At 39.7% G+C, this 17,781-nt stretch overlaps 2 protein-coding genes across 5 annotated transcripts; both read left to right on the top strand.

The window, feature by feature from the left end:
* Window positions 1-103: 103 nt before the first annotated feature.
* Window positions 104-9,656, top strand: hgsnat (heparan-alpha-glucosaminide N-acetyltransferase). 3 transcript variants are annotated; one of them, XM_034203340.1, is made up of 18 exons: window positions 104-807; window positions 1,676-1,779; window positions 1,878-2,014; window positions 3,493-3,611; window positions 3,752-3,821; window positions 4,123-4,192; window positions 4,341-4,444; window positions 4,775-4,851; window positions 4,964-4,994; window positions 5,078-5,238; window positions 5,407-5,522; window positions 5,695-5,816; window positions 6,329-6,455; window positions 6,672-6,758; window positions 6,897-6,974; window positions 7,158-7,228; window positions 7,829-7,941; window positions 8,263-9,656. In XM_034203340.1, the coding sequence occupies exons 1-18, from the start codon at window positions 606-608 to the stop codon at window positions 8,442-8,444; spliced, it is 1,971 nt and encodes a 656-aa protein (XP_034059231.1). In that variant the 5' UTR covers window positions 104-605; the 3' UTR covers window positions 8,445-9,656. The 3 variants fall into 3 exon arrangements, with proteins under 3 accessions (XP_034059231.1, XP_034059233.1, XP_034059232.1); XM_034203342.1 differs by having other exon boundaries at window positions 625-881; XM_034203341.1 differs by lacking the exon at window positions 104-807 and adding an exon at window positions 1,178-1,344.
* Window positions 9,657-10,252: 596 nt separating this feature from the next.
* Window positions 10,253-17,781, top strand: LOC117538054 (recombining binding protein suppressor of hairless-like). Of its 2 annotated transcripts, none has more exons than XM_034203558.1 (11): window positions 10,253-10,272; window positions 11,059-11,091; window positions 11,245-11,340; window positions 11,492-11,657; window positions 12,782-12,956; window positions 13,075-13,212; window positions 13,384-13,496; window positions 13,635-13,775; window positions 14,132-14,287; window positions 14,444-14,547; window positions 15,134-17,781. In XM_034203558.1, exons 1-11 carry the CDS (start codon window positions 10,253-10,255, stop codon window positions 15,474-15,476), a joined length of 1,485 nt encoding a protein of 494 aa, XP_034059449.1. In that variant the 3' UTR covers window positions 15,477-17,781. The 2 variants fall into 2 exon arrangements, with proteins under 2 accessions (XP_034059449.1, XP_034059451.1); XM_034203560.1 differs by having other exon boundaries at window positions 10,257-10,437.

Genomic DNA, 17,781 nt, shown 5'->3' on the forward strand with positions numbered 1-17,781 from the left:
TGATAAGAACGGTACAAAGATGGTACAAAGCCGGTGATACAGAGAGATGGCTCTGAAGACTTTAACATGATTCTCTGTTTACACATGGGGATTCGAAAGAGTTCCATTCATTCAAAAACTCCCTTTTTTCTGTGGAAAAAGGATCAATAACACATTTTTTAACACGGATGCACAACAAGCGTGTTTAAATAAACAAGATAATAAACGTTACCATAGCAACGGACATTGAAGCCGCACCAGAGCGCTCCATTCGGCATCCAATCCATACTGTTACATTATAGCTTTTACTGAGCCCGTTTTTATCTGCGGAGTCTATGGAATATTTGATTTTAACGTGAGCATGGACAAGCAACAGTAGCAGTCCGTTGGATGAAATTAATGTAGGCCTATTTGAAGATGTAACTTATGGCCAAAAGTTAAAAAAAAAGATTTTAACAAATAAAATATGTAAACGGATGAGGGCACAGTTTGTCAATGTTATCTTAGCACTGCATAAATGTAGTGGGATTGAGCTATAGGTGTGTAACGTTAGTGTCCCTTTAGGAGCGACACACAGGAAACGTTACCGGTAGTGATGTAGTTTGACCCTCATCGCTCCCACTACAATGTCAAAACAAGGAAGGATCGGAAGTGGCATCTGCTATGGAAAAAGGGAAACGAAAAAAGAATCTTCAGATTTTGGAGTGAAACGATTAAGACAGAAAGTCATGACAAAACCAGAGAAATATATGTTTCCCTTTGCTGCCCTTGCTTTGGTTGTAGCTGTTTGCGTGGTACCACTGGCAGCTGAAATATCTAATGTCACCTGTAAGTATCCAGGACCTTTGACAAGAACAAGCAGGATAATGCTAGGTTAGCTTAGCTAGTTACCAAATGTCTACGTAAGTTTACATCTCATACACCGGTTTATTTGTTGACATTTCATTGACCATGGCTTTTACCCACCAACTGTACAGCCGCCACAAATAGATATTTTGTAGTTAAATGTGTTGTCCATTAATACAATTGCTTAGCCTGGTGCTAACCGTAGATAAACCTAAAACGGCTTAAACTCAGAGGAAGACAGTTGACAGTCCACAAAATGAGCTCCAGACATTTAAACTTCCCTCCCGGGGGTAGTGGACGGATTAATACAGCATGTGACCACAGGGCTCTGCAGCCATAACGTCAGCCCTCTCACATGCTTTCCTCTTCCTGGGAGCAACGCTAGCTGACTGGTTGTAGCTTGCTGTTAGATTTGGTATATTTTTTAAACTGTGGCTACCCATTTAGTTTTGCTACCATACACGTTTGAATGAAATAGGATTCTCGTCTATATGGATAGCCGTGAATCATATGTTTAAGGTCAGTTAATTGTACGGCTGTAGCACATAGAAAGGCTTTAAAAGGAACGCCATAATTGTATGATTTCTCTGATTTATAGAGTATGTCAGTGAAGAAGTAGTCAGGAAAACTGTGATTATTTACTCATTGCTATTGGTTGTAGAGTCACTGCCACAACAACCTCTCTTTTTGATAATATGAGTAGGCTAATGATCATGAAGTCTGTTCAGTAAACAGTGGCTTTACAGTTGGGTGTGGCCAGCTAAACTGTAAGCTGTAACATCTTGTCTATGTAGAAATGTATTTGCTTAATCATTTCAGCTAATATGTGTACTGCTTTTTATTACTCCAGCTACTCGGCATATAGCCCACAGGATGGATGAGGCGATTCTGACAGTCAGCAATGAGCTGGACATTGAGCTGGTGGTGTCCTGGATGTCAGAGCGATGCTATCAGGTACCAGATATTTCCTTGCATTTCTTTCTGTGGACATATGACTTGTTTCAGGTGAGGATGGTTGTTCTGATCTGGACCCTTGTTTCCTTGTGTGTTAGTGTTTGTACCAGCAGTTGGGTGTTGTCCCCGCAGGACCCAGTCCTGGCCAGCCCAGTTCAGTAGACTTTGTTGTGGGCACACAGCATGGCATTACACTACAGCTCAACAGCACCACCGTCAACCTGGAGCTCTGCACGTGAGTTCAAGAACACCAGCAGTATACATGTTTAAAATATTATCATGAAATCCACTTTCAATGTGAAAGTCTTATTGATTTTCATTTATGTTTTTTTACTGCTTGTTGTTAACTCTATGTTTTATTACTGGCTTTGTGTCATGTAATGACAGACGCCTTTTAAATAGAATGTATTATTAACTATGAATGTTATTAATAATAATAATAATATATTTTATTTCTATAGCGCTTTTCTTGAACCCAAAGACGCTTTACATTTGGGAGGGAGGGTAGACAAACAAAACAAAAACAAAGCCATTTTATTAACCAACTACACACAATCTGTAAACAAGTCTTTAGCTCTAATAAGCTTACATGTATTTTACAAAATGTCTTTTTTTTGGTATGTAAAACATATTTTGTGGTATTAAAAATGAAATAGGATATTCATTGGATTAAGAGAAATGGCCTTGATAATACAGCTGGGCTAATTATGAATGAATAAGAATGAAAGAACATTCAAGTGTCTTCACAGACCCTTCACAGTTGACATGCAGCAGTACGTCTTAATGTTAATATCCATTCTCGAACCATCTAGAACAGTGATTCTCAAACTTTTTTCAATAATGTACCCCCTTTGAAAAAAAAGATCAGCCAAGTACCCGCTGATCAGCACAAAAACTATTTGAAAAAAGCCTATATAAAGAGGTACAGTACAGCCTTGCACCATCAGTGTCTGATTTATTAAAACAACAACATTGTAACTGAGAAACACTTAAATGCTACATTTCAAATGTTTACAATCCATCACTAAATTCATGGCAAACCCATTTTAACATCATGCAATAACACTCAGACGACATTAGTTGCATTGAACTGATCTTTTTAATAAGTTGTACTTACAATGTAGTGAGAAACATGGGCTTGAGCTTCACTGAGGATCTTTGTCATTCTGACAGGGAGGCTAACTGCAGTTCTTACACTTCGCGTTTTGAAATATGTGTAACTCTAGTCTATTAATATAAAACCCACACTGCTCAAACTTCGTTACTTTTCCTAAAATTGGTATATTTATCTTTTTTTTCATAAAATAAATCTCATGTACCCCCTGCAGTACTCCAACGTACCCCTAGTGGTCCGCGTACCGCCATTTGAGAACCACTGATCTAGAATATAAGGGAGACATTTTTATGAAAAGCAGATTTAGGGGTCGACAGCTCTCCTGGTTGGGGTGCCCCTTCACTAAGGCTAAGTCCCTAGCTCAAAGGTGAAAACAATCAAATGTTAACTTAAAACGTAACATTGTAGCAGACATAGTTTACATAAACTTGTAAAGTGTGATGTGTGAACTCTCTATCTTGTTATTAAAACATTGTTGAATGGCAACCTACATATATAAAACATTAAAGATCCACGGAATGCCTATGAGCATATATCCATATATCAATGAGCCCGGTTTGTTTGCGGCGTGTTATAGCGTTTCATTTTTTTAATTCCAGGGTTCCATTCCACTTTGGGGAGCACGGGAACTACTCTCTCTGGGTGAAACATCTGGACGCCTCCTCAGTGGTCAACTGCTCTGTGGTGACTGGTGCAGACCCTGTCAACAGCTACATACGTGAGTCTTGCATGTATTAACACGTTCATTACACTTTATGACACACACATGTGCCAAGTTTTTTTTTATGATGTGATCATGCCATTAAAAAATGTCAAATGAAAATCGTGTTCCTCTTTCTCTCTACATGATCTCTCAAGCGATCTTGGTAGCTTTTCTTATCTTTGCTGGACTGGCCTTGGCGTCTGCCATAGGAACAACAATATTAGGGTAATGTCATTTTATTGTTTTGTTCTTCTGTATTTATTCATTACATTTTTAAGTAGAGCTGCGTTGATTTCATACTCATAGGAAAATCTAAATTCCTGTGTACATTTAAAAACAAAATCAAATCTATGTATGATGCAACATATTAATTCCTTAGAGTTAAATCATATGTATCATATGTTGCAGTGCTGCGGCATTAACTAAGGTTACAGCTAAGAACAGAGAGTCCCTGCTGCTGTGTTCTTGTGTCTCAAATGTGAACTGTTGAAATTACTCCTAAACTGGTTGACTGCTTTTTCTCCAGGCTTGATGTCGTGAGGGGTTTCTTCTACCGAATAAGTGGCTCCATGGAGACTGAGAGGCTCATCAACTCTGTGAGTGTTTGTGCAGAAGATATTTTTCGAACAACAATCTTTTTTGCCAAAATTACTATGTCAACCAAATGTTTTCATTTATTAAAGTACACACAGAAAAGTGAATGCTTCGGTTGAACAGTGTTTCTAACCAACTTTCATCATTCAGGAACTGGGCAGCCCTGACAGGACGGTATCATTGATAGCTGACAACATCCTCCCTCCACCATCGAGCCCCAGCAAGAGGCTGCGATCTCTGGACACATTCAGAGGGTAGCCCCCCCCCCCCCCCCCCCCGCCTCAACTCTGCAGCTTGGCTTCCTCAAAAAGAGATATTAATCAAGTTACCATTTGGCATAATCGGTCATACCATGTGTTTTTAAAGTACTGGGAAATGTAGGCAGCTGACACTAGATTTGTGATTTTCATAATTAAGCTTATACTGATAATATCAGCATGAATCTGGGGCCTTGAAGTGGTTTCAAAGTATTTTTTTGTCAAAAAGTGAACAATTAGGTATGCATTTTTGTCGCATAATTTGAAGCAAATATTTCAATGTAACTTTGCTTGTTTTGTTTGTTTGTTTTCCCTATGTCCTGTCAGTATCTCCTTAGTCATTATGGTGTTTGTAAACTATGGAGGGGGACGATACTGGTTCTTTAGACATGAAAGCTGGAATGGTGAGTCCCACCTGTTTATACTTATACTTTTTTTTCAACCGAGTTCTTCACAGATATTTGTCTTCTGCCTTAGAATTGTAGTAAAGCCTGTGTTTTACATGTCTTCTTCCAGGCCTCACAGTTGCAGATCTAGTCTTTCCCTGGTAAGTTCGGTATTAGTTGAAACCCCATGTCATATTCAGCTTCCTCCTCTTTGTGTCTGATTTTCTCACCCTTTTTCCACCAGGTTTGTGTTTATAATGGGGACATCCATCGCCCTGTCAACCCACTCCATGCTCCGAGCAGGTTCCACGCGCTGCTCACTGCTGAGGAAAGTTGTGTGGAGGAGCATGCAGCTTTTCATCATCGGTGTCTTCATCATCAACCCAAACTACTGCCACGGACCATGTGAGAATAAACACTACTTTGAGGTTGACTGTAATATTGCCAATCATTTTCATTTTTAATAAATCATGTTCTTTGATAACACTGTTGACCTTTTTCTTTCTTTCTTTGCTTGCTTGTCATGTTTTTGCCTACATGTGTTCTCATACCCAATACTCATCTACTCCACAGTATCCTGGGACAACCTGCGGATTCCTGGTGTGTTGCAGCGCCTGGCCTTTTCATACTTAGTTGTAGCTTGCCTGGATCTATTGGTGGCAAGAGGTCGCCTTGACATCCTTACAACGGTCAGCAAACAGCTCCATTTACCGTTATTCTTTAACTTTCTAGTTAGTGCTCAACTGGTGCAAAAGTTATCTAAAAATAAAACTGCTGTATTTGCTTTGAAAATATAAAAGAGTGATACATGTATTTTGAATGAGAACTAAAGTGTTTGATTGATGTGTATTTGTCCCCCAGGATGCTTGGTGGTCCCCTGGTCTTGACATCTTGCTGTACTGGCCAGCCTGGCTGTGTGTACTTATCTTAGAAATCATCTGGTTATGCCTCACTTTCCTACTTCCTGTGCCAGATTGCCCAACGTGAGTAAAACAAGGAATGTTAGTCTGTTTGTCTGTATTCATGTAGAATGAGCAATGCTCAGGAGAGGAACTGGCCCCTCTCCAGGACCCAGACCACACTATATCCTTGGTCCCTTTAGGAACTGGAACTGGAACTGGTGATCTTCTGGTTTCAAGCCCAGCCCCTGTGTTTGTGTGAAATGCTTTGGCAATTCTGTTTGATTATCAGGTGATGAGTAGTCTCTATCACTACATTCTGTATTCCATTTTAGCTTCAGGTACAGGTTTTAGACTTCCAAACATGTTCTGTCGTTGAAATATGTTTAGATAATTGCAAAGCCAACAAGGTATTGTAAAATAATTGATTAGCAAATCACAATTAAAAACATCTAGCATAATCAAGATTTAAAGCAGAATTGATAGAAACCCCAACAATTCCATCCTTAGTTTTGGGTTGTTTTGAATGATTAACTTTGCTCTCATTACCCTTTATCCTACATTGATAACACTGACTTCCCGACTCTCCTGAACAGAGGCTATCTGGGTCCAGGTGGGATCGGGGACATGGGCTTATACGCTAACTGCACCGGTGGAGCTGCTAGTCTCATTGACAGATGGCTTCTTGGAGAAAGCCACATCTACCAGACTCCCTCGTCACGGGTTAGTGACCAGAACAACAACTAAAACATACCGGGTGTAGACACATTTAGTCTTTTTATAACCTGAGATGTGAAACTTGAGCTTACATATAAGGTTTCCCTCCTCTAAGAGGCCCATGCACAATTGCTAGCCCCAAAATGCTTACATCACAGGTGATGCAATGATACATTTTAACTTATTCACAAAAATATTTTTTCTGTTTCCATTTAAATAAAGGTGATTTATGCAACTCATATGCCACATGACCCAGAAGGTGTTCTCGGTAGCATCAACTCTATTCTCATGGCTTTCCTTGGATTACAGGTTTGTTGTAGTACTTGTTGGTTTATCTTACCTTTTGTCTCTTGCTTATATCGGTATTTTGATGTCAAAATTGATACTAAGAAAGCTTATTTGAACAACTAAACAGATTCCAATTTTAACATTTTGAATTGTCCCCAGGCAGGAAAAATAATCTTACACTACAGAGATCTCCACACAAGTATAATTTCAAGGTTCCTTATATGGGGTCTGTTATTGGTGAGTACAATAACAAGTTGTCATAAGCATTATCATATGCTGCTACAGTATGTGCACACAGGAATCCGTTTTTTGTTACCTCAGATAAGTAAATATTTCACTGATTTGTTAAACAGGTTCTCAGTTTCAATGCTGAGACAATGTTGATCCTTAGTGAATAATATTGTCTGTTGTGACACACAGGGAGCCATATCTGCAGCTCTGACCAAATGTTCTACTGACCATGGCTTCATCCCTGTTAACAAGAACCTATGGTAAAGTTTGATTTCACTGTATGCTCCTTCAGATGTTACACGTTTTGCCTTTTTCTGTATCGCTTCTTTCAAGGAATAGACAGTTTAAGAAGGTTTTAAAGAAGACATAACAAGCTTTTATTTTGTTGTTGTTTACCACCCCATCTGATGTATTTGGTTCATAGGTCTTATGTTTCAAGCGTTTTACTGTACTTTAGTGCTTTATTGTGGCTTGTTCTGGTGTAGGCAGGTATGTTTTTATTGTTTTATAATGTTGGCCAAAGACTACTTTTTTATCTTTGTGGTCAATTACATTAGAACTAAGGTATTATTCTCAAAGTTCCAGTATTTTTCTGGTTTCCAAATGTGCGCTTCTCCCTTTTCCTTAACATCCAACAAAAAAGTAATCAGAAAACAGATGAATTCAAGAGTGTTACTGGTTGGAATTTTACTAAAAGGCAACACTGGTTGCCTCATCGGCACAGTCAACAGTTAACCTTCAGCACAAGCTACAGAGAGAAATGAAATACAATTGAAAGCTTCCTAAACTTAGAGGGATACAAATCCTTGCAATATAACTTGTTTAATAATGCTGCTTGTGTCTGTTAACTTCACCTCTAGGTCTCTGTCCTATGTGACAACGCTGGCCTGTTTTGCAAACGTGCTGCTAGTGCTGGTGTACTTCACAGTGGATGTGAAGAAGTGGTGGTCTGGAGCACCTTTCTACTATCCTGGTAAGAATTGCCCTGTATAGTCAAATATACACTGAGGATCAATAGCTGATTTTCACAATGACAATTGTGTACATTGGGCATGATTTTATATGTATATACCGACTGTAAACGGATTCGACCTTCCATTTCTCACGCTAGCTCAGTATTTTCACTTAGTTTGAATTCATATCAAGGGTATTTTCCGAGAGGAAGTTCAATAATAGCAAATGTTTCAGTCTACATAATAACTGATGTGTCTCACTTCTGCCTGAGGACAAAACATTAGATCTGCCATGTTTACGAATTGTTGTTGAACTGTGTAACTTGTGTGCATTTTTACAGGTATGAACTCCATCCTAGTGTACGTGGGCCATGAAGTGTTCGAGGAGTATTTCCCCTTTCGTTGGCGCATGTCCAACAGCCAATCCCACACTGAGCACCTCACCCAGAACCTTGTGGCTACTTCCTGTTGGGTCTTTATCGCCTACGTGCTCTACAGAAAGAAGATTTTCTGGAAGATTTAATAGCTGAGCCTCTGAATGGGACATACCAACAACAATACCAGAGGACATTGTTTACATCAGTTGCTGGAGTTCAAATCTGACGACATTTGGAAAGCTGGAAACGGGAGATTATTTTATCAAAAACAATGGTGATTATCTGTTCTCTGAACATGTGTGGTAGCCTTCAAACAGCAAATATTTGTTCAGTTTTTGTAATGACTTTTTTCAGCCAATACTTTACACGACCATACATGTTTTAAATATGTTTCCAAAGCTCTTCAGATATGAAGCAGAGCACCGGCCAAATACCTTAATTGACTCAGGAAGAACTCCTCAGAGAACAGTTCATACATTTCACGAGTATGTTATTGTTATTGGACTATGTTATAGATGCTAGTTTCAATTCATCATCCTATACCACAGACTACAGCAGCAGAGTGTTAAAGTAGTGGTTTACCAATCCCTTCTTGACTTCCTCTGGGGACAGTCCGTGCTGCCACAAAGTATTTGACTAATGCAACAGTATGTTGCATTAGTCGGAAAACTGAAGTGGGTTTTTGTGAGAGTGACACATTAAATGATGTACTATCAAGAAAATGCTATATAAACAAGAGGGGGAAACTGTAGTTAAAGCTATGTTTAAATGGAAAGTGAAACATCTGCAATATATCTGTCCTTGGCTGTCTTTTCTCCATTTGAAATGCTGCGTGTTACCAAGTGTGGAGGGGAAGTGAAGGAGGGCATGTCAGATGACTTTTGAAAACCACCAGAGGTTGCTTGCTTGGCATTTTGGTCAGTGCAGAAGCATGCATGTCCATGAGATAATCTTTATGATTAAGTTGACAAATTTCGTTTTTATTTTTACAATTTTCTTTTTTGTGATGAAAGTATTGGCAGAAATGATTTGCCTTTCATTTGTATATTTACTTTTTGTTAAGTGTGGGATGAGTTTAAAGAAAGCAATGATACTGTGTGATTTAAAAATACATATTTGATGTATTTTCTTACTATAAAAATGTGTTATCATTTGTCATTTCTACATTTGACAGTTAACATAAATATGAATCATTACCACATTTTACAAAATCATACATTCAATCTGTATAATATCTGAATGCTGTGAGAGAAAGTACTGTCTAAAATTAAGAATGAATTGTGCCACACTTTTATACATTTATTTTTTATAATCACCATTTGAATATAAGTTTATATAATAAAATATGTTCCAAAAAGTTGTTACTTTTTTAGTTTGAATTTAAGAGTGAGTTTTGTTCTAAGAACGTATTTCTTTTCACCCTTTGGGCCTTTAAATCAGGGGAAGAATAGTATAAAAAGACCATATGAAGATTTTCATCATGTATTTGTATTCCTGGTGTTACCGCTTACGTAACACTTAATCATCTTCAAGCTGTGTTTCGAAGTTCTTCACCGTAGAGAGGTGTAGTTTAGCTGTATTGCTCAATAAGGCGTGGGAAATCGAGTTACAGTGTGTGCCTTGTGAAAAAAAAGCAAGTTGTGAGAGAGCCGCTTCGTCTCGCGATAGAATAGGTCGATTTTCATTTATGTCTATTGTGAGAGTTTTTGAGTTCTCGCGTGACTTTGTAACTTTCCCACGCCTGTTGTTTAGGCGTCTGCCCTCTGCCCGTCGCCACTCCCTCCCCCTCTTCTCACCCCTTTGCACCGTCACACCTCCCCCTCTTTCTCTCCTGCTTCTCCTTCCAGTCTGGTTCTCCTGTTGTGCCGTTGGCTTTGGTGAGGGAGCTGGGGGAGGGATCTCGCGATTGTTGGACCTTTTTTTTTTTTTCCGGGGGGGAGAGTTATTTTGGAAGATGGCGCCCGTTGTTACGGGGTAAGTGCTGAAATTCAAAGCATAATGATATAAAAAAACTTTTTTTCTTGTGTTAACCCGTTTGTAGTTAGTAGTGTTCTTGAGTGATGCTTCGGGGTGTTCGGAGTGTTGCCTTGTCCTCAGTGAGCTGACCCCACGCATCGCTACTTTGAGGCTTGATGTGGGGTCAGTTGTGCCAAAGTATTCTTCGTAATATTGCTGCTTTCTCTGCCATTTGAGGAGTTGTACGATATTGAATATGTTTCAAACTACTTTTTGTCCGTCAAACGGTTTACTTTTATACTGAATTACTTGTTCTGTATTTGTGTAATGTGTGGTTTAACCATAGACAGTAAATGGTTTCAACAGGTTACGCACAGCGACAATATAATAGCTTTACAAACTGCTCAAATACTACCATTTAAAGACAATGGTCAGTGACAATTAGTATCAAATATATATTAGTGGCATTGCACAAATTGTACAACATTTGCTGTGCTATTAGTACCATTATTTAAATAGCTGTCTGAATTGTTTCCTTATTGTATACTGAGTTTCATTAACAAGTATAAAAACATACTATAAACAAAAGGCGAAACCATTTTTTTAATCTTTAGTTTACATGTGTATCTGAGTTCATAAAGCAATAGGATATTATAAGCATTTTACAGATTTCGCAACTCGCTAGCATTGTGCACATTGTCACTCAGTTGTTCACTTTCAGTCAGGCTTCTTGTTGTATCTGATGCATGAGCCCAGCAGCAGAACCACGTAAACACCTTGCACCCTGATGTTTTTGTTTTGCAGGAAGTTTGGTGAGCGACCTCAGCGTTTGACAAGGTAAGCAGAAACAGAATGGCAACCCTCACAGTGCATACATCTCAAACTCTTTCAATCTACCACAAAAACTGGGACAACTTGATTACATTTGATTGCATTAAATGTTAGAACAATTTGTTCTGTCAGTGTTAACATGATTTCCCTTCATTTCAGGGAGGCTATGAGGAATTACTTGAAGGACAAAAATGATCAAACTGTGATCATACTACATGCAAAAGTTGCACAAAAGTCCTACGGCAATGAAAAAAGGTTTGACTTCTCATATTTCTATACTTTCTATACAGTATCAATGATTTGTTATATTACTTTATAAATGTAAACTCAAGTTTAAGTTTGTTAGATGATAAATCAATGTTCAAAACTGTACTGTATGTTTTTTAACCCTACTCGTGCCTCTTAGGTTTTTCTGCCCTCCACCATGTGTGTACCTGATGGGAAGTGGCTGGAAGAAAAAGTTGGAGAATATGGCGAAGGAGGGGTGCACGGAGCAGGAGTCCCAGCCATGTGCATTCATCGGGATAGGCAACAGCGAGCAGGAGATGCAGCAACTCAATCTGGAGGGAAAGGTGAGTTGGCATTTATACATTTAATATTAAAGGGGTTTTAATTATGGTTCCACCTTATGATGTTGGTAATCGTCACTGTTAACAAAGTCTTCCCATTATGAACATTTTATTTCAAATGTATTCTGACCATGATCATTTTGACGCACAATAGTATCCTGATGCTTAAAATATGCTTATAAACCTAATATGGTACCACTTTACAATAAGACTACCCTTATAAAGGGTTTACGAATAGTTTGTAATTCATTTATTAATTAGGTTGTGAACACTTTATAAATCATTAATAAGCTTTTATAAGACATGAGATAAACAGGGCAACTGTGACCGGTTGCTTGCCAAATAGTGAGCCCACATGTATCTGTACTGCTAAGTCTTATATTGGCTACCTAGCTTACTTCGTCTTCTTCATCAGCCAGCATCCTTGGTATCTGTTGCTCACCGAGTTGATTCTCGCTAAGTAGCCAATATAAGGCTTAGTCATCTTGCCAAATAGTGAGCCTGTGTTGATGTATGAAAACTATTTTAGAACTGGTTTATAAATGGTTCTTAATGATTCATTAATCTAATTATAAACCCTTTATGAATCCTTTATAAGGGTAGTCTTATTGTAAAGTGGTACCCCTAATATTTAGTTAAAACAACTATAATTTGAGTGAACACAATTTTCAGTAAAATCAGTGATCTTGAATGAGTTAATAATTAATCATAAGTTACCCCTGCATAAATAAACAATCAATAAAAAGAAAGCACTATTGTGTGAGTCTGCTACATTCATATGATAATAGCTGTTGTATTCATGCTAAGGCTCTATTTTCCCTTCTCTACAATGAAGTCAATCATATGAATATCTATTAATTCACGATTATCTAAGTTCCTACCATCCTACCTTTGCTCAGCTTCACTCTTAGCAAAGTATGCAAAGTAACCACACCATCAAATGTACAGTTGCATTAATTAGCTGTCTGACATATCCTCTGGCACTGATGTTCTTTCTTGTGTTTTATTATTGCACCAATGCCAACAAAGAACTCTTATAAGGGGAAAAGAGGGAGGTGAAAGGGGGACAAACAAAACCATGCGCAATCGCACGAAAACCCCTAACCTAATCTGTCTCCTTGCATTAGCACTTCTGCACAGCTAAGACTCTGTACATCAGTGACTCGGACAAAAGGAAACACTTCATGCTGTCTGTGAAGATGTTGTACGGGAACAGCGACAACATAGGAGTCTTCCTCAGCAAGAGGATCAAGGTCATCTCCAAGCCCTCCAAGAAGAAACAGTCCTTGAAAAATGCAGATTGTGAGTTACAGGATGTTTGAACACACACATACACACTAGCTGATGCTTGACAGCTGTATGGTCTCACTACACACTGACACTCATCTCTCTTCCTTTACCCGGTTTCCTTTCTCCCCAGTGTGTATAGCTTCAGGGACTAAGGTGGCGTTGTTTAACCGCCTGCGTTCCCAGACAGTCAGTACCAGGTATCTTCATGTGGAGGGGGGGAACTTTCTCGCCAGCTCCCAGCAGTGGGGAGCCTTCTTCATCCACCTCTGTAAGTCTTTATCTGTGGTTCATTTTTTCACTTTACATTTTTTTCTCTGTGGTCTTTACAGTTGTTTTCATTGATGTTCATTTGTCCCTTGACTGATAGAGAGCACCTGTTAAAGGTTAAGAGAAAGTTATAGACATTTACATAATTGTTATGCTCTGTTTCGTTTCCTAGTGGACGAGGAGGAGTCTGAGGGAGAGGAGTTTGCTGTGAGAGACGGCTATATTCACTATGGCCAGACAGTCAAACTGGTCTGTTCTGTCACTGGCATGGCCCTGCCGAGACTGGTATGCACCGTCTATGTAGTCATGTCTCTGATGTCTTTCAACTGCACACACATGTTTGTGTTAAATTGCATGTATACACATATATGCATTATCTTTCTCTGTTTACTTATGATGGGTGTGTTTGTTTTCATTTCCCAGGTCATTCGTAAAGTAGACAAGCAGACTGCATTAATGGACGCAGATGACCCGGTGTCCCAGCTTCACAAGTGTGCCTTCTACCTGAAAGATACAGACAAAATGTATCTCTGTCTCTCGCAGGAGAGGATCATCCAGTTTCAGGTGTGTAATAACGCACACACTTACACACATGGGCTGGACTTGGGGTTTTGAGTAAGAGTTTCAATTCTGCCTGAATCAAATCATTTAAAAATGATACTCTTTTAATTGTTACTTACCATAAAACACGGGGCTTTTACAGAGAACATGTCTGCCTACAGCAAGTATGTGTTGTGAATTTAGTACCCAGGCTACATGTCTACCTGTTTGTTTTAATGAGCATCCCAAGGCGTTAGAAGAGAGTCTTATAATTATCCCTGCCATCGACAAGCTCCTATCTAAACTCACGTGGGTTTCTCTCTTGTTATATGTGCAAGTGGGAAGTGAAACGTATTTCTATGTTTTTTTCTCCCTCCCAGGCCACACAGTGCTCCAAAGAGACGAACAAGGAGAATGTAAACGATGGGGCTTCCTGGACTATCATTAGCACTGACAAGGCAGAGTACACCTTTTACGAGGGAATGGGACCGGTCCCAACACCGGTCACACCTGTCCCTGTGGTGGAGACTTTGCAGGTATGCATGTAACCATTTCTTTAAGAAAAAACGTCTGTTGTGCATTTATCAGCCAACCTAGGTGCTGGTTACCAACCACTTCCTCTTTCAGTTTTGACTCAGCATTAAGGGACCATTTAAAGACATAAAACCTTTTTTTTGTATGTCTGTGTGAAGTTAAACGGGGGAGGAGATGTGGCGATGTTGGAGCTGACCGGACAGAACTTCACCCCCAAGCTCAGAGTGTGGTTTGGAGATGTGGAGGCTGACACCATGTACAGGTACGTTTCTGTTTCTCTGTGGGAACATTTGTGAGTAACGGCATCACTAGGACGGAGCAGCCATCCATGGAGGACCTCTACTCCCAGCGGCTCAGGAAGAAAGCCCTCAGGATTATCAAAGACCCCCATCACCCCAGCAACAAACTGTTCTGTCTGCTGCCGTCTGGCAGGCGGCACCGCAGCATCCGGACTAAAACCACCAGACTCAGGGACTGTTTCATCCCACAGGCCATAAGACCGCTAAACACCTGAGCTCTGCTAAGTGCCCCGATAAACATTCCTGATGTCATCTTGCAATATACTTATTTATATAAATAGTTATCAACACAATACAATTTAATTTGGTCTTAATTTACATTATTTTAATTTAATATTCTGTTCTTGTACATATCATATTCTATTTACATGTATATAGACTTTTTGCACTACTTTTTATTTTGTATTTTATTATATATGTTGGATTGTTGGAGGAGCTCAGGTCATAAGATTTTCATTGCCATTTCTACACTGTAGTTTTGTGAATATGACATTAAAACCTTTGAAGCTTTGAATATTCAAACCCTGTCTCAAACGTCTGTCCCCTCAGATGTGGAGAGAGCGTCCTGTGTGTGGTGCCGGACATTTCTGCCTTCAGGGAGGGCTGGCGCTGGGTGAGACAGCCGGTACAAGTCCCTGTCACACTAGTCCGCAACGATGGAGTCATCTACTCCACCGCCCTCACCTTCACCTACACCCCTGAGCCTGGGCCCAGACCCCACTGCGGTGCTGCTGGGGCCATTCTGCGGACACATAGCACCTCTTCATCATCACCAGCATCTTCATCTTCCCCTTCATCCTCGTTGGGGGGGCTCGGGGACGGCCATGGGGCTTACAACAGTAGTGACTCAGGCATTTCGTCAGGGGCGTCCACCATGTCGCTACTGTCATAGTCAATCTGTCTGTGCTTTGAACGGCTGAGAGAGAACGTGTGCATATGCTTTTGAGCCAGACAAGCTCATGGACCTGTGAAGAAATGCACACAGACTCACAAACTCTTCATCAGAGAGCAACTGTGATCATCGGGAATGCTAAAGAAAAGTTGGATAAAAAAAGCAAGGACAAAGAGAAGACTGAATTCTCTCTTTAGCTCCCTCTACTGGTTTGTTTTGGACATTTCAAAAGCGACACTTAAAGGACCTCGATATTCAAGATGTTCAGCTAAGAGAAGGAAAATGCCCCATGTAACGCTCACAACAACCGGATTTGTACAAGAAACAATAATTTAGTTTTTTTTTTACGCCTGTGGGAAGCTGTTTCATCTGTGCTCTCTTTCTACTGAGATCACGTTTTTGCTGAACAGGTCTTGTTGATTCATCTGCTGTGTGCAAAGGAAACATTTGTTGTAAGAGTAACATAGTTTTTACGGACCAAGGAATATTATATTATTTTATTCATATTATATTTTATAAGCTTTTGCCGAGGTACATTTGACTTTTTTTATTTTATGATACTGCATAGTAAGTTCACTTTTGTTACCAAATAGATATTTTTTCATGTTGACTCCTTTTTGAGTTTTATCTAAATCTTTAGGTCACTAAGTTCAAAAACCTTCCCCAACTTTTTATAACAGATGTCATTTTTGATAAGTAGTGTATGTAAGTCAGTGTATTCTGGGAAACCTGTGCTTCCAATCTGCGTGCTGTTTTTGTATCAGAGTGCTTCAACTCGAGTCTAAACATAATCAGTTCTCTTTCTATTATAGCTATCACACAGCAGTACGTCTTCATGTACAGTTGAGAATCCTTTGAACAAAGTACAGAGTTTACGTTAAGTCAAAGAACAAAGAAAAGAGGTCAAAAGTATTATCTCACTAGTCATGTTACAGATGTATTTCTTCGCATCGGCCCGCCCTTACATTTTCTTTTGAGTTTGTGCTTAAGGCCCGGACACACCAAGCAGTCACCAGAGAACTTGCCGATGCCGACTGTTGCGTCGCCGTGTTCTCCTGCGTCTTGGCCATGTGTGGCCAAGACTTCAGCCGAGCACGTACGAACTTCAACATGTTGAATCGGCCATGCGTCAGCCATGAAAGGCCAAATAAGGCGTGTCACGGCCGACGGTGCGGGACACACCAAATTGAGTTTGGGCGACAGGGCACGCTTCGTCGTCCGACTAACGAAAACGGCCGATTTCGGCCTGGCCTTTATGTGTTGGAAGAAGAGCTTTAACATTGTTGCTTGGTATCCCTGTCTTCACACATGCACCAAACGTAGCCATTGCACTTCGTTGAACCTGGTTTTGTGAAATATGGCATCTGACTGCAAAAGCACTAAAACTCAATTTAATACCATCAGAATTGGTTGAGTTTTTGGAAATGACATGAACAGAGTTAAAAACCTATCTTGTTCAGTCGGTTGAATACAAAATGACTTTGAACTGACTTACTGAAGTACTTAGGAATGATGAGATGCCCTTGCCTTAAAAAAAAACCTACCTACACAATTTGTTTTGCCTAAAGTTCTCACACAAAACCCTGATTTGTATCGGGCTTTTTTGTCATACTGTTCCAAAATTCAAGTAAAGTTGAAGTACATTTGGAAGGTTGACCAGCTCACTGTCAGTTTTCGTGACACAGCTGTAGCTCTTTGCATGTTGTTTTAAGCTTGCCTAAGAAGTACATTTATGGTTGTACAACAAACTCCTTTGTTGTACCATCAAGTCCCAGCTGAACACAAATCTCCATTTATTTTCGTGCTCTCTCTAAACAACAGTCAGCTTGATGGACCATCTCTTGCTTCAGTTACATCACAAACTTGTTTATTCTTTTATTGCAATGTGGTCACACTTGATACAATCTCTGCTCATTCCAAATGATTGAATCTTTGGTCACCGGATCCTTGTTCGTTTTCCCCCTACTGTGCCTTATGCTAATGTTTCTGGCAGTCAAGTCTCCATGTTCTATCTACAAGGCCAGGTGTGATGTAAGTCAGTCCTGGCATAAGGTCAACTGTGAACTAGCATGGTAAATCAACAGTAACATGTTACACTGGCAGCTTTATGAGTATTTCCATGGCTTTTTCGTTTATTGAATAAGTGTCTTTACTCTAATCCTTCTTTTGATGTCCACTGCTCTTTCCCTATATGATCATCCCACCATAGTTTTAGTCTGGCGTGTTAGTCTTTCATAAGTAAATCAATCTGGCAAGGTTTCTTAGTAAAAGGTCATGAATAAAAACAAGCTGAAGCTGAATATCA

Source organism: Gymnodraco acuticeps, unplaced genomic scaffold (genome assembly GCF_902827175.1).
Source record: "Gymnodraco acuticeps unplaced genomic scaffold, fGymAcu1.1, whole genome shotgun sequence".
Classification (NCBI taxonomy): Eukaryota; Metazoa; Chordata; class Actinopteri; order Perciformes; family Bathydraconidae; genus Gymnodraco; species Gymnodraco acuticeps.

Excerpts from the sequence above, each read along its gene's own strand:
- hgsnat (XM_034203340.1), top strand. The coding sequence starts at position 606 with ATGTCAAAACAAGGAAGGATCGGAAGTGGCATCTGCTATGGAAAAAGG. Across the intron at positions 4,995-5,077 it reads GCAGATCTAGTCTTTCCCTG|GTTTGTGTTTATAATGGGGA; the intron begins GTAAGTTCGGTA and ends TTTTTCCACCAG. Across the intron at positions 5,817-6,328 it reads CCTGTGCCAGATTGCCCAAC|AGGCTATCTGGGTCCAGGTG; the intron begins GTGAGTAAAACA and ends TCTCCTGAACAG.
- LOC117538054 (XM_034203558.1), top strand. The coding sequence starts at position 10,253 with ATGGCGCCCGTTGTTACGGG. Across the intron at positions 14,288-14,443 it reads CTGTGGTGGAGACTTTGCAG|TTAAACGGGGGAGGAGATGT; the intron begins GTATGCATGTAA and ends GTCTGTGTGAAG. Across the intron at positions 14,548-15,133 it reads GAGGCTGACACCATGTACAG|ATGTGGAGAGAGCGTCCTGT; the intron begins GTACGTTTCTGT and ends CTGTCCCCTCAG.